This window comes from Cetorhinus maximus, chromosome 22 (assembly GCF_964194155.1).
Source record: "Cetorhinus maximus chromosome 22, sCetMax3.hap1.1, whole genome shotgun sequence".
Taxonomy (NCBI): Eukaryota; Metazoa; Chordata; class Chondrichthyes; order Lamniformes; family Cetorhinidae; genus Cetorhinus; species Cetorhinus maximus.
Window position 1 is genome coordinate 75,690,132 of NC_135900.1, and position 16,507 is coordinate 75,706,638.

The 16,507-nt window shown below is 43.7% G+C and overlaps 1 protein-coding gene across 1 annotated transcript in view; it reads right to left on the reverse strand.

The window, feature by feature from the left end:
• The window catches only part of nup205 (nucleoporin 205), a 106,718-nt gene that overhangs the window by 72,419 nt on the left and 17,792 nt on the right, over nt 1–16,507 (reverse strand). Inside the window, exons 7-15 of the mRNA XM_078568534.1 lie at nt 15,999–16,163; nt 13,001–13,176; nt 9,779–9,895; nt 6,491–6,628; nt 5,880–6,030; nt 3,800–4,005; nt 1,951–2,133; nt 1,435–1,485; nt 144–353 (exon numbers count right to left, since the gene is read on the reverse strand). Of these exons, the coding sequence (XP_078424660.1) occupies nt 144–353; nt 1,435–1,485; nt 1,951–2,133; nt 3,800–4,005; nt 5,880–6,030; nt 6,491–6,628; nt 9,779–9,895; nt 13,001–13,176; nt 15,999–16,163 (1,397 nt within the window). The remainder of the gene's footprint in view (nt 1–143; nt 354–1,434; nt 1,486–1,950; nt 2,134–3,799; nt 4,006–5,879; nt 6,031–6,490; nt 6,629–9,778; nt 9,896–13,000; nt 13,177–15,998; nt 16,164–16,507) is intronic.

Here is a 16,507-nt window from a genome sequence, read left to right on the forward strand (position 1 = left end):
TGTGGAACATCATGCACATGAAGAATTAGCATCACTCAAAGTCCAGGTCTGCAGTGCTGCAATACAGGTGTCATTGGAACAAAGAACACACATAAAATGAGATATCCAACATTGCTTCTGAAAGGACCAAGGTCACTTCTCACCTTTTCTGCAGCTCTCCTGTATGCTCTGGTCGGAAACCGGAGAAACACAGAGTCCCTGAGGAATTGGAGATAAGGATCGAATCCTGGCGGACGGAGGCCTGCCCCAAGGTTTGTGGGGAAAGAGCTTTCTACCAGTGTACTTATCAGATAGCAAAATGCTCTGGTGAGAGGATACTCCTCACTACGAGATTCAATTTCATTCAATTCCACCTGAGGGGTAAAGAATAAGAAACGTGGCAATCTGAAATCAAACCCCCAAATCATAGAATCATTCAGCATAGTGGAAACCATTTGTCCCATGATGCCTGAGAGATCTATCGAATTATTTTCACTCCACCCTCACTTTCCCCATAGCCTTACAACTTTTTCCATTTTCAAAAATACATCCTTTTGAAGGTTCCTGTTCAAACTGCTTCCAAACCCTTTAAGGCAGTATCTCCCAGATCGTCTTAACTCACTGCCTATAAAGAATTTCTCATCTCTCCCCAACATGTTCTTTTGTTCAATTATGTGGCAAAACAAACATGCATTTAGGGGACAGAAGTGCCTTTATCACAGAAAAATATCCCGAGGTTCTTCACAAAGGTATAATCCGACAAAAAGGGACAACGATCCACAGAAGAATACATTAGGCGGGGTGACCAGAAGCGTGATCAAAGTGGTTGATTTTAAGGAGGAACCTAAATGAGGAGAGGGGCTTTAGGGTGAATATCCAGAGGATGGAGCCAAAATATTTCACATTTCAATAATGAGGCAAAGGGAAGGGGATTGCACCAAGGAACAGAGTTCCAGGTGAATGTAGGGCTGGAGGTGGTTTCGGAGTTAGGGAGGGACAGAACCATGCAAGGATTTAAATACATGGATGAGAATTTAAATTGGAAGCATTTGGGCACTGGTAGTCAACATACGTTAGAGAGTAAACTGATGATTTCTTTCTTTATTCATTTGTGGGATGTGGACGCTGCTGGCTTGGCCAGTATTTGTTGCCCATCCCTAATTGTCCTTGAGAAGTGGTGGTGATTTTCAGCATTTTCCACTTTGTTTTTAAGAGCAGTGTCGACATATCGCCAATCTAATTCTCCTATGCAGCAACCCTCCTTCTCCTCCACCCCCTCATTTGTAACAGCAATCTTTCATTGCAGCTCCTCCCCAACTACTGACATGGGTGCTAAGCAGTAGATTTCTGACTATCCAATGGGGGAAGTCATAGAAATACCGGTTTGCATGCAATTGGCAGTGCAATATCCTGAGTTGCCTCTTTATTCAGCTTTGTTATTTTGTAAATGCTTACCTCAATCCCAGTGTCTTGTCTCTGACTTGGAATTCGAACTGTCTGCAACATCTGAAAGATGAAAATAACACTGTTGGGACTTTATTGTTGTACATTGAGATGAGGCAAACAGGAATTGTGCGGAAATAAAGTTAGGATACACATTATTAATATAACAAATTGCATGGGACATGAGAAGGGAGAAATAAATGGAGCGCTCCAGCTGATACCATGGTCACAGATCAGATTCTCCACTTCTTTATTGTTGAATCCCACACCACCTCACCATCTATTAAGTTAGGCCCTCTCAAAGACTTACAGTAGGCATTTCTCAAATCAAAGAAAAGGCACAATGTCAATGGGCTGTATGGCCAGAATATAACATGGCAGAGTTCAATCCTGTCCTCACTAGGTCTGCAGTTACCTCTGGAGCCACCAGCCCATGATTTTTCAGTTCACAGAACATTCACTCTATTATTGCCGCTCTAGACTATACTAGATCTCACCAAATTCAACATTACATTTTGTGTTACCTACCTGGGTATACTCTAGTGACTGCCAGAGGGAAGCAGCAATCTCTGGTGATTTGCCAAATGCTGCCAGTGTCTTCAGTATTTCAGCTTTGAGGACGGGTGGGATGCTGCATTGGATCAGGCCCAACATAACCACAACAGGTGTCCACTGCGGATGCTCACACAAAGCCAGACGGGCATTCTCACTCTGGGAGAAACAAAGAGGCAATATAAGCACTGGAAGGTTCCTCCCCCTCTGGAGCCCCTTTCCCCTATCTTGAAAGTGCTGGCATTACCAGAGTACAATCCCACATCATCAGTCATCATGATCGTCATTATTCAGGCGTAAGGCTGAACAGCAAGCTTTGCCTGATTGCATAACTGGAGAGATTTGCAGCCAAGCCTGATGCTGATCTCACTCAACACAGGCACACACACAGCACAGAATTTATATCAAGCCCAGGGGTGCTGAGGCCAATTATAGATCCCCCAATGCTGCTCTTATGTAGCCCAGCTAGTTCAGCAAAGCAGAAATCAAGTCTAGGACGACTGGTATAAGTGCTTAGAACCACACAGTCCATGCTCTATGTGCCCATTTTGCTATCAGATAAACAGCAGATAAATTGCCATCACTGCATGAGCAACAACCTTCAATAGGGAATTAAATAAATACTTGGAAAGGAAATACTTGGAGGGTTATGGGAAAAGGGCAGGGAAGTGGGGCTAATTGGATAGCTCTTTCAAAGGCACACTGGGGTGAATGGCTTCCTTTAGTGCTGTATGAGAGCTATGGGAACTTCAGCTGCTGCCCACAGCTAAGACAAGCTAACACAAAACACAGAACAGGCATCCTGCCTGGCTGGTATGGCTTAATACTACACCAGTTGGTGTCTTTATCCTCTGGGAGCTGGTATGGGCGATTTCATAACCTGTTTCATGCATTGTAATAACAAAGTTTCATTCAATAACACAATATTTTAAAGTCAATCAGACTTTACAGGCTTAATACATATTTTGCATTGTTGCTTCAGCAAACACAAACACTAACTGCTAATAATCTCCACCTTAATTATTTAAAGCAGAGCAAAGTCAATGGGTATAAATTCTTGGCTGCTGTAACTTTTGATACAATTTGTGCTCCATCACCAGTGAGTAGTGCCAATGTTGTACCATCACACTGCTGGGCACACTCAGGAGCCAACCCACTGATTGGCTGAGCTAGAACTTCAGCTTTGGAGCCTCAAACGGCTGCATAACAGACCATGAAACTGGTTTCAGGCAGCTGAAGGCCTCTTTTGACCGATGGTGGGCCTCATCGCCAGAGCAACAGTGGAATCCAGAAGCAGAAACACCATTTTTTCTTTCAACAAGCACAAAGAAAATCAGAGTTAGGAAAGAAAAAAAATGTTGAGAGAGAACAGGAAGAGAATTGGGAATAACTAAAATGAGCTGAGAAGTTTGCACAGCTCTTCATTCTTATTTAAATTGTTTTGTTATGCCAGTGCATTAATAACACTCTTGTCAGCACCAAAATGGCCTATTTATAGAATGCTAGGGTTTGGTTCAGTATCAGTGTGTAAACACTTTTTGAGAAATGGTTAAGCTCCCAAGATGGTTTGGTCAGTTCATTCAGTGGGAAGCTGAGCCCTATCTGTGCTGAGATAGTTGACCTCACCAAGGTCAGTACTGAGCAGTTACATGTGGCCTGTGTCTTGTGATGTGGAGGGGTTAGTTAATGAAGTGGGATGGGTGGAGGAAAATAATTGCCAGACAACACTTCTTCCACAAAATAAACAGAAAACTTGGCTTTCATTGCTATACTGAGTTTTCCCAGGGCTGGGGTTGTGAGAGATGTCAAGTACACTGAACATTACCCATTTGACGATGGTGCCCGTAAGTTCAAGGAAGGCAATAAGGCCATCCATCTCACGCTGTGTTATGCCCCTCAGAGGCATGTGCCTGTACTGAATGGTGTCTGTGCTTGGCATGTCTCTCCTTAAGTGCTCGTGGTACAGCATCAGTGAGTGGAAGAAATGTTCCCATGATACAGGGTTGCCTCCGACCACCTGGATGTTCTCCACTGCAAGGAACAAGAATGAACACATGATTTCTATTACTTCAAAAATACCACTGTAGTTCCAACTCTTTCCTCTTCTTCTAACAACTGTTAGGCGTGGTTCCAAAGGCACCAAATACTCCTTTCAGGCAAAACAGCCATTTACTTGTAATTCTTTCAAGCCAGTATGCTACATTTGTTGCTCATAATATGGGCGGTTTACAATGGGAGGGGCTAAACATAGATTGGGTGCTTGCTTTGTGGAATACCTTCATTCAGTCCACAAGCATGACAGTGAGTTTTCAGCAGCCTTTCATTTTAATTCTCCAACTGAATCTGACCAGGGCCACTTTTGTCCTTGGTCTCCTATTCCAATGAAGCTCAGGAAATAGCACCTCATTTTTCAATTAAGCACTTTGCATCTGCTGGACTCAAAACTGAGTTCATTAATTTCAGGTAATCACCACTCCGCTAATTCACCATTACCACTTTAGTCATTAATTCAGCCTGGCCTTCCACTGTATCACAAACCTTCCCTTCTGTTCTTTCCCCCACCCCTTCAACCCTTTTCCTCCCTGAACTTGTTTAAAACATATTGCATCTATACCACTTTCAATTCTGATGAGAGGTCAACAATCTGAAACATCAGCTCTGTTTCTCTCTCCACTGACACTGCCCGACTGACCATTTCCAGCATCCTCAGTACTTTGCTGTAGCTGTAAGTGAGTCCCTTAATAGGTAACAATTATTATGGTTGGAATTTGACTGGCCAGCGATAATTAGCATAGTTTTGAAGTATTCATATTATACAGATATATTTTGGAAGGATTAAAAACGCAGAACTTGGTGTGAATTGCATGCATCTGCAAAACAGACCGGATCACCAGAGTGATGATAGAAATTCCGTGATAGTGGGAAGGAGGTGCTAAGTAATTTAAGCCAAGGAGCAACATCAAGTAAGTAAATAACCATTGAATCATTCAGCACAGAAGGTGGCCATTCAGCCCATCAGCCCTGTACCAGCTCTTTGAACACACTGTCCAATTCAGTCCCACACCCCAGCTTTCTCCCCTGTAAATTAGTCCTCAAAATTTGTGTCCAATTGCTTTTTGAAAGTTACTAATGAATCCAATTCCACCATCCATTAAGGTAATGCATTCCAAATCTTGACATTTCTCCTCATCTTCCCTCTAGCTCTTTTGCCAATTATTTTACATCTATGATCTCTGATTATAAACTCTGTTGCCAGAGGAAACAGTCTCCCCTGATTTGCTTTGGATAAGTGTGAGGGAATGCATTTGGGGTAGGCTACAAGGCAAGGGAATAGATGACAGGGTACCGAGAAATGTAGAGAGGCCTGGGATGCTCTGCTTGAAAGGATGCTGGAAACAGCTTCAATAATAACTTTCAAAAGGGAATTGAAGTGGAAAGGTTTTCAGGACAATGAGAAAACAGTAAAGGAGTGGAACTAATTGGATAGTTCTTTAAAAGAGCTAGCACACAGGTATGATGGGCTAAATGGCCTCCTTCTGTACCATTCTATGAATCTGTGCTTGTAATCAAGGGAAACACTGACTGATTTCTCCTCTCTCTATCCTGGGAAAACTGAGGCCGACTGCTGCAAAACTGACATCAGCTAGTTTAGTACAGGGTCAGGATTCAAACCTCGGCATTCCATATCCGTATGAAATAGTGCAACACTGGGCAGCGCTTTTATCTAACAGGCTGCAGGCAAAGCACATCCCTGGATTTCTAACTCATTTTCAGGTCTCATAGTTCCTTAATTCTGAATGCCAAGAACATTTCTGATGCATTGTCATGTCTTCACCCACTAACTGGCCTCCTGTAATGCAAGACTGAGCAATGAAACAGCTCCAATTTGCACAGAGAAAACTTACCATGACTGCTGCCATTGACTTTGAGCAGGCTGAAGCAGTAGTGTGCACAGTGTGGTCCATTGGCCAGTCCACGCAGCATCTTAAGATAGGGCAGGTACAGAGATGGAGGCAGCATGTCTCCCATTTGCCTCACAAACTTAGACAGAACAACCTGTGAGACAAAAAGCAATTGAAGATTTTTTCTTCTAACAGGACAAGCTTATAGCCCTCAAGCTAACATGTATATATACTGGCCAGTGACATGGGGAAATGCGACAAGTGTTAATGTTCTTCTCTGTAACACTGAAAGTTTTTATCACTTTCAGAACTTAAATAGCTTTGAATTAACGAGGATGAAAGATGTGGGAGCAATAACAGGCTCAAAATTGACCATGCCCAACATTGTAGAGTAGCAATAAAATAAAAGCAAGGCAAAATGCTGAGCTATATTGCTGGAATCTATAGAGTACATAGAAACAGAGTTCTTCTAGCATGTTCTGCCATTATATTAGGTCATGCCTGATCTGTCCCTCAAGTTGTTTCATTTACCCATGACCCATATCCCTTGGCACCTCATGAAGGTCTATTGGTCTTTGTTGTGCAGCTTGGCTGATACCATTGGAGACACATACCTGGCGTTGTGGTGGCCTATGGCGGGTCAAGCCTGAGAAGGAGCCGGTCATGGTTGTAGTTTGAACTGGTTCTGATGGACACCAATATTCAAGGGCAAGCTCTAGTGTGAAAGGATCCTTTGCGTACAACTCTCCAATCTGCCAAACGAGGAAAGAAAATATGATCATATCTCAAATAATTTATTTGTGAAAGAATTTGAGAAGGTGTGACGTGTTAAAGTGCCATGTGTTAAGGTGCCATATAAATCATCATAGGTATCAAAACTGTAAGTGCATGTATTTAAAATGGACAGGATCAAATCCACTGGCATGACCTCAGCTACTTGGTGAACCTACAAAATGCGCACGCTTAATGTACTTGGAATGAATGGCTTGCAAGCATGTCAGTCCTTAGGCAATTCACAGCTATCTGTTCCCATGAAGCACAACTATTTCCTGCCACTAGAGGCCCTCAGTGATCTATCTGAAAAGCAGAGGGTTAGCATTGTGTTAATATAACGCACTCGACTGGCTAAACCATCATAGCTATTCAACCATTAAAAGATGCAAGATTCTGGATTGCAAACCTAGGGAATTCTTCCCCACACTTGACATTAAGCTAACAGTGGAAATTAAATGGTGGGGATTATTTTAATTTCCATTGTATTAAAACCGCTCCTCTATTTCTTTTCCCATCAAACTTCCCTTCTCTCCTCAAGCTGGGGCATAGTCCAAATTGTATTTGCAACCCTCTGGACCCTCGTTTCTTCCCAAGAGCTGGCAGATTCTGTGGGAGACCACAACCTAATTCTGTTCCCAGGACATAAACACACTTGCCATAGAGGGAGTGCAGCGAAGGTTCACTAGGCTGATAGCGAGGATGGCAGGACTGTTGTCTGAGGAGAGATTGGGCATGTATTCACTGGAGTTTAGAAGAATGAGGGGATCTGATTGAAACGTATAAAATTCTAACAGGGCTAGACAGACTGGATGCAGGGAGGATGTTTCCCCTGACTGGGGAGTCTAGAACCAGGGGCCAGTCTCAGGATACGGGGCAGGCCATTTAGGACTAAGATGGAGGAAAATGTCTTCACTCAGAGGGTGGTCAGCCTGTGGAATTCTCTAGCACAGAGGCTGTGGAGGCCGGGTCGCTGAGTATATTCAAGAAATGTGTAATTTTTTGGATATTAGGGGCATCAAGGGGTATGGAGAGAAAGTGGGAATATGGCATTGGGATAGAGGATCAGCCATGATCATATTGAATGGTGGAGCAGGCTCGATGGGCCGAATGGCCTACCCATGCTCCTAGTTTCTATGTTTCAGCAAGAATCATACATGGAACTAATTAAACTATACCAGCTCCTTCATTTTCAGCTCATATTTTTCACCCCAATCCTCTCAGACTACATGGACTGTCAATGGATGATTCAACCAGAGGAGCAGTGGGAGATGAGGGATCTCAGTAAGGCCAAGCATGATTCAATCTTAAGATGCCCACACATGCACTTTCCAGAAAGCGGTCAGTGAGTAAGGAATCAGGAACAGGAATCCAGGCTGGTTCTCTCCTCCCTAGCCAGGCTAAACAGGCAAGCTGTAGCTAGCTGCAAAGTCCCAAACAATGCCAGTGAAATCAGCTAATTCAGCACATTGCGAGGATGGAATCTGTGTGTCCCTTAACCACTGTCAGTGACGTCACTTACTAAAAACACATAGCAAATCTTCTTTGATGCAACAAATAATAGGTGGCCAGTCTGTGATCGCAGCCACTGGGATCACAACATTCTTTTGTCATTTATACATGATGCACGGAAAAAATGTTCCTTTGTGACCTTATCAGTGGCTGAGCACAATTCCCCTTTGCTTTAATTGCCCAGTATTACAGTGCATACACACTTGTATCCTCAGCTGCCCAGGCCCTAAGCTCTGGAATTTCCTCCTTATATAGCTCTGGTTCTCTACCTCTCTTTTTAAAATCTGCCTCTTTGACCAAGCTTTTAATCTTCTATCTTAATATCTCCTGATGTGGTTCTGGGTCAATCTTAGATAAGACTGCTGAGAATCGCTCGTTTTATTACAATGAAGGTGAATGTGGCATCAAGGAGCCCTAGCAAAATGGGAGTCAATGGGAATCAGGGGGAAAACTCTCTGCTAGTTGGAGTCATACCTAGCACAAAGGAAGATGATTGTGGTTCTTGGAGGTCAATCATCTCAGCTCCAGGACATCACTGCAGGAGTTCCTCAGGATAGTGTCCTAGGCCCAACCATCTTCAGCTGCTTCATCAAAGACCTTCCTTTCATCATAAGGTCAGAAGTAGGGATGTTCGCTGATGATTGCGCAATGTTCGGCGCCATTCGCAACTCCTCAGATACTGAAGCCGTCCATGTCCAAGACCTGGACAATATCCAGGCTTGGGCTGATAAGTGGCAAGTAACACTTGCGCAACACAGGTGCCAGGCAATGAGGCAATGACCATCTCCAACAAGAGAGGATCTAGCCATCACACCTTGACACTCAATAGCATTACCATTGCTGATTCCCCCACTATCAACATTCTGGGGGTTACCATTGACCAGAAACTGAACTGTACTAGCCATATAAATACTGTGGCTGCAAGAGCAGGTCAGAGGCTAGGAATCCTGTGGCAAGTAACTCCCCTCCTGACTCCCCAAAGCCTGTCCACCATCTACAAGGCGCAAATCAGGAGTGTGATGGAATGCTCCCCACTTGCCTTGATGCTTGCAGTTCCCACAACACTCAAGAAGCTTAATGACATCCAGGACAAAGCAGCCCACTTGATTGGTACCCCATCCACAAACATTCATTCCCTCCACCACTGACATATAGTGGCAGCAGTGTGTACCATCTACAAGATGCACTGCAGAAACTCACTAAGCCTCCTTAGACTGCACTTTCCAAACCTGCGATCGCTACCATCTAGAAGGTCAAGGGAAGCAGATACATGGGATCACCAACACCTGCAAGTTCCCCTCCAAGTCACTCACCATCCTGACTTGGAAACATATCGCCGTTCTTTCACTGTCGCAGGGTCAAAATCCTGGAATTCCCTCCCTAATGACACTGCGGTGTGCCAACAGCACATATACTGCAGCGGTTCAAGGCGGCGGCTCACCACCACCTTCACAAGGGCAATTAGGGATGGACAATAAATACTGGCCTAGCCAGCGATGCCCGCACCCCATGAATGATTAAAAAAAATACAAGTGCATGTCGTTGCTGTCCAATCACTGAGGTACAGATTTGGTGGCTGTTCAATCAAAGTCCAAGTGTGGAGCAGTGTTTCATCTTACCAGCAGCATCAGATGCTCGAGGTCACGACGCAATGTGGAAGGTGGCTCAGTACCCATCTGCAGGCTCATGTGGATGATTCGGGCATCCTCATCCGCACGATTCCGCAATTGTTTAACCTGTTAAGACAAAAGGCAAGATTGCAAAGCGAAAGGGAGATCAGTACAATCTTACTGGTGATTCTTTTAAAACCATTTCACCACCATACGAAATCGAAGGGAAGGAAAAGACCAGCTGATCCAGCAAGCCTTCCCATATTCACCATACTGGGGGCATCGTGAACAGACACTTACACTCTCATCTAGCACAATCATGCAATCTTCTGGGTGAGGCAAAAGCAGCAGAACAGCCGCCAAGGACAAAAAGGAGAAAAAAATTCAGAACAACCCCACCTCAATCGGCCCTGCTGATCTTCACTTTCATTGTGCCATGGAGTTTCGTGACACCTTTTGACTCCCCAATCTGTCAAACTGGATTAATCCCTCAATAGGAACACTTTCCCATTCCAGCGCAGCACTCCATATTAATATGTACAATACAACTACATGGCATCACCTAACATTTAAAGTGGAGTCAAACATTTATGGTTAGTAGTCGAAGCACAAAGAGGGAGGTAGAAATATTATAATAAGAGAATATGGAGTGGTTCATCAGAAGTGCCTGAAGTTGACCCAATTATAACACTTAAGATTCGCAGAACTACAAAGACAAGGAGACAGACCAGTGGGAGACAGCAATGGCACAAGCAGGAGGCAGTGAGGTGGGGAGGGGGGGTGGTGAGTGAGGGTGCACAAGGACTCAAGCAGAGGAGATACAGAGTGCAAGAGAGCGAAAGTGGGTGTGTGTCTGGCTCACTCCAAGTCTCAGGATTCTCAGCCACCCTCACCCCAACATACCAATACATACTGTCATCCACACTCTCAGTGAGTGAAGGTGAGTGAGTGAGTGAGCAGGACGCAAACACACACATGCACTGTAACAGTCTAATGGTCATTTTTATTAATTAATCTTTTTTAAAAAATCAATTTATTGCTTTGACATTGCTTTATTTTTGCTCAGCAAGTTGTTTCTCTTCATACTCAACTTTTTTTGAAATTCATGCATCTTTCCGAAATCTGCTCATTGGCCCCTTGAGCGAGAAGGAAATGGAGATATGCACCCACCCCCCCACCCCGCCCCCGCACCCCCCCCATGCAAAAAGGTTTAACAAGCCTGATTTAAAGGTATTAAAGGGTTCAGAAAAAAGGGGATTTCCTGGTCTTCCTTCCTCTTGCACCTGTAGCCCCTGACTGTCAATCTGTACACTTAAAGCTGTGGTTGCATTCGTGAAAACTGCAATTTTGCATGAATCGTTGGCTCCCACAGGAGTCAGTGTTAAAGCCGGAGTTATATCCCTACAGACATTTCTTACCCGGAAAAAACAATGTACTAATTGAAATACTGTGCCATATTTGTGCAGCACTGTGCATTCCTAGCTGAAATAACTTGCAAACACTAAAAAGAAATACAATATACAAATTAAACTCTTTTAAAAAATTACAGTACAGTACTCCTCTCAGTAAGGCCGCGAGTTCGCAAGGCTGGGGGGGGGGGGGGGGTGAAGAGAGAGAGAGAGCAGGGGCAAGAGGGGCTGAGAACAAGGATGGAAACACAGCGGGAAAAGTCACATGAGCAGGCAGGTCACAGACGAGGAAGTCTGTGGCAAATAAGGTTCAAGTAAAACCGGCAACATCAAACAGATTAACTGATACCATTTTAAAGAGAAACAACGTTAAGCCAGGGCTTAGTGTAGGTCATAGTGCAGTGAAAATTTGCAATTTAAACATTAATTATTCTAACACCTGCTGGTAAAAAGTTATTGTAGACTGATGAATGATAAGCTGTTGGTTAAGAACTACTATTTTCCATTCAGCATGTCATGAAATCAGCCTGATGTGAGGTCAACACTTTTCAGAACTTTCATAAAAGTGCAAGTGCTGAAATGCATTCTGAACTCTTCCACCCTGCACTACCACATTTCCCCAAAGTATGCCTTAAGTATTTTCTGAAAGTGCCAACTGGTATCACATTTATGATGTTTGACGATGCTAGCATTACTCAATTTGTTCACCAAACTTATACTCGCTGAACAACTTTTCTCAGCAAAATGCCCTGATGCGAATAACCAAAGGTGTTTCATTTAAACTGTAAAACACAGTACTAACGTAGGGTGTTTCTAGGTGAAACAGTAGCTCTCAAGGAGTGCTGCTGGCAGAATGAGCATACCTGTGTTGCACATATGCCAGTTGCTGGTGATGATCATGACAGACTCCACTGTAGTTACTGAATGCTACCTTTGTCATTTTAAAAAGGATTTACTAACTGCTCAGCTCAGCTGGTAAGATTTTAATTCACTTGACCTTAGTATTCAATTCAACCAAATGGCTCAAGGAGTCACAAGGAAAAGATTTGTGTGTGATTTCATTCCCACTCGCTGTTGTTGGCAGGGTGCTGAACTGTCAGCTCCCAGCGCAGCCAGTGTAACTCCAGAATTAAGTTTATTCAGTTTGCTAATGCCAATCTCCAGAAATACCCAGTAAAAATGAACATGGTTTTCGCTTGTAATGACCTGTAACAAACTAAGAAAGTTTAACATGCAGTTACTCCCAGTTACATGAGACACAAGTATTAGCACCCAGTAGCCCCAATTCCCCAGCAAAATTAGTGGGTTCTTCACCTACAAGGAGTTCATCCAGGTGTATTCTATTATAACATACAAAAAGTGTATTGACACATATTAAATCCTGCAGACATCAAATGTGACTTTCCCTGCAGTGCCTTGCAAGTGTGGGGTCAAACATGAGGAGCACTCCTCTTAAACAACTGGTGAACATGGATCATCAAGAAGGTGGCAGCGGTGAGAGGTAGGGACATGATGTCAATAAGTTGGTGCTTTCACATTAATTCTCCCACAGAATCTCTGTTCCACTGCAAATTAAACATTATGGGGAAGGTTAATGGAAGGCATGCTTATTTTATTTAGACTTGGAACTGATCCAACTGTATTTTTCTTGATTATGAAGGGGACTATGAAATGGAGGCTAACTTTCACTGTAGTAGTGAAGGGTATGAATACTGGAGACACAAGGTAGGAGTCAGACGGAAGTTCGGGGCACCCAGAGGGAAACACTCGTGGACCAAGTTGTTCACGATGTGAACTAATTGAATGAACTTCTGCAACTTACCTTCATTGGCATGAGCGTCAAGAAGTCTGTGATTAGATTGTGAGTCCTGCGAATGTAGAACTCATCTTGGTGCAAACCCTCAGCTCTCACCACAGCATCAGCAAGGAAAAGGAAGGCGTTCTGGCCAATGGCCATGTTTGCAATCAACTCATCGGCCTCTGTGAACTCTGTCAATGCTGTGGTTAACAAAAAAAAATACAGTCACACCCAGACCATCAATAATTAGCATTCAGGTCACATATATTCAACCTTATAGCTGAAATTGTACAACTGTCTTTCAGAGTATGCACTCTATAAACAGGGAGGTGTTTTCTTGCATGCACACCAGCACAGGATTTGTCAAGTGTTGAAAACATCAGGGGCCACTTCAACATCTGAGACAGTTCATGGTTATACTGCTGCAATATGGTGGTTAGATCTTGCAATGCTTTGTGGGGATGGGGAGGAGGAAAGATTGGCCTGTAGATGGAGTGAGATGGGCCGACTGACCCCCCTCATCCTTATTCGTCTTGTTACATGCATCTGTGCCATCCGGTGATGATAGATAGAAGATCCCTGTACCACTAGTTCAGGTCAAGAGATTTGAATTTTCAGAAAGCAGCCCTGCCAACCAAATCCCTAAAATCAGACCCCAAGCTGCAGACAGCAAGTCTGACCCATTTGCACAAAAGATATCAAATCAAAAAATAACAAGAGCTTGTAAAAAAGGTAATGCAATGATCGGGGTGAAGGGAGGGGGATTTGAATCTTTACATAGATTCGACAAAGCAAATTAGCAAAAGTCGTAAGGAGGACAAGTTCAGAGAATGCATTCGAGACAGTTTCCTGGAACAATGTTATAAATACAGGGGTTTCGAAACTGGGGTCACAACCACCCCCCCACCACCACCTCTGCTCTCGCAACGACATCCTGCTCTCACAAATCTCCCCCCCACTCAGCTTTCTCAGAACTCTGGCCCCCTCTCACAAACGACAACCCCCCCAACACTCTCAGTTCCAACCACCCTCCCCACTCTCACTCCAGGGTTACGGCGATTTTCAAGCTTCGAAATGGGATCACAGTGGGGGAAAAAATGAGGAAGCACTGTTGTAGAACCGTGATAGATAAGGCTATTTTAGACCTCATATTTTATAAGGGAAAGGGTTCATTAGTAATCTCATAGTAAAGGAGCCAATGGGGCAGCGATCAAAGAAAGACAGACTTGCATTTATATAGCACCTTTCACAACCATCAGATTTGTCAAAGTGCTTTGTGTGCCAGCTGTGGCTCAGTTGGTAGAACACTCATCTCTGAATCACAAGATTCTGGGTCCAAGTCCCACTCCAGGGTTTGAGCATAAAATCAAGCCTGACACTCGAGTGCAGCACCGAAGGAGCACTGCACTATCAGAGGCGCTGCATTTCGTGTAAGACTGAGCCTCCCTCTACCTGCTTGGGAAGGTGGAAAAGATCCAATAGCACCATTTTAAAGAGCAGAAGAGTTATTATGACCAGATAATCTGTTTAAGATTTGACTGAGGTAAATATTGACCAAGGACACCAAGGATAACTCGCCTACTAGTCTTTGGAATAGTGCCATGGAATCTTTTACAACCACCTGAGGGGGGCAGATGGATCCTGGGTTTAAGGTTTCTTCCAAAAGTCAGCACCTCTGACAGTGCAGCACAGCCTCTGTTTTGCATTGGAGTTTCAGCCTGAATACGTATGCTCAACTCCAGGAGCGGGGCTTGAATCTACAGCCTTCTGGCTGAGAGGCAAGAATGCTACCAACTGAGCCACGGCTGACACCTACCCTCAGACAATGTCGTCGAGGGGCAGCATCTAGTTGAGAAATAGGAGACGACCAAGGATACATCCTTGGGGGACACCAGAAGTAACTGTGCGGGAGCAGGAAGAGTGATTCTTTGGCCATGGTTAGGTGAGAACAGAATGAGGTGAGAATAGTCCCACCCAGCCGGATGACAAGTCGAGAGGCAATGGAGGAGGGTGATGTAGCCAACCGTGTCAGAAGTGTCACAAATAAATATTTTGTATTTATCTTTACAGTAAAAGGCATAAAAAGCTAACCAAAAATAGTGGGGAACCAAGGGACTAATGACAGTGAGGAACTTGAAGTAATTCATATCAGTAGAAGAAAAGTACTGATGGCATGTTGGTCTTTATTATAAGGATTTGGAGTACTTGCATTGGAGGTGGGCCATTGAATGTTCACTGGATTGTTTTCTGGGATGAGAGGATTGTGCTATGATGAGAGACTGAGTAAATTGGGCCTATGCTCTCTGGAGTTTAGAAAGATCGGAGGTGATTTCATTGAAACATGCAAGATTCTGAAGGGACTTCACAGGGTAGACACTGAGGTTGTTTTCCCCTGACTGAAGGCTCTAGAGTTGGGGGGAACACAGCCTTAGGATAAAAGGTCAATTATTTAGGGCTGAGAGGAGGAAATTCTTTACTTAGAGGCTTGCGCATCTTTAGAATTCTCTACCTCAGAGGGCTGTGAATGCTGTTATTAAATATATTCATGGCTTAGATGGACAGGCATTTTTTAGGCTCTAGGGGAACCAAGAAATATGGCAATCAGGTGGAAAAGTGGAATTGGCATTGATGGTCAGTAATGATCCTATTGAATGGCAGATCAGGACAGAGGGGCCAAATAACTTAATCCTGCTCTTAATTCTTATGTTCTTATGTTAAACACTAATCACAAACTTGATTTAAAAGGAAGTACGACCAGCTTGTTGGAGCTGCCAACAGTAAAAAAAAGATTAGGAGTTCAGATTTTGACAAAAAAAGAGTGGGAGGCAGACGATGAACCCATTGGTTCCTGGCATTGATGTTTATTATTCCAGAGCAAGATAAGTGACTTTCACTTCAAATGAAGTAACAGGTCTACTCCACTGCAACTCAACATGTGCTTTAGCAGATTAACTATCATAGCCAACCGCCAAATCTTCCCAAGTAATATATGGGATCTGATGAGAGCTAAAAGAAGATTTACCTGTAGTATCAGGTAATTGTGAGATCCCTCGCAGAGCCAAGGCCCAGGCCAATCTGACTACAGCCTGCAGGCCTGTGAGTTTCCAAGGCTGGGAGTTCTGCAGTTTGCAATGGATAGCGGTCACGTACTGTCTTTCTGTCAATAATGGCAGCTGATGAATTAATTCTGGTAAGAGAAAACATTTCAACCTTTTAAAAAGATAGGGAGGAAAAAAATTCACCTCAGAACGCAATTAGTGACCTATCAGTTTTATTTTTAGACCTATATATCCAGTGCAACACCTGCCCTTGAATGTGTACTTTTAATTAAACACATTGAAGTGTCCATTTTTCACAGTAGGTGCTGCATCAAAGAGAGGCGATCCAAACAATCCTTTTCTCCGTTACATTTTCTGGGTAGTGTCATTGTCATGAGTGAAATCTGCCCAATTTGTTCCCCGCTGCTCCATTCAGCCATTCTAATTTCATCAGTCTACCTCATGATGCAGGAGGTGACATGGAGACCAGGAG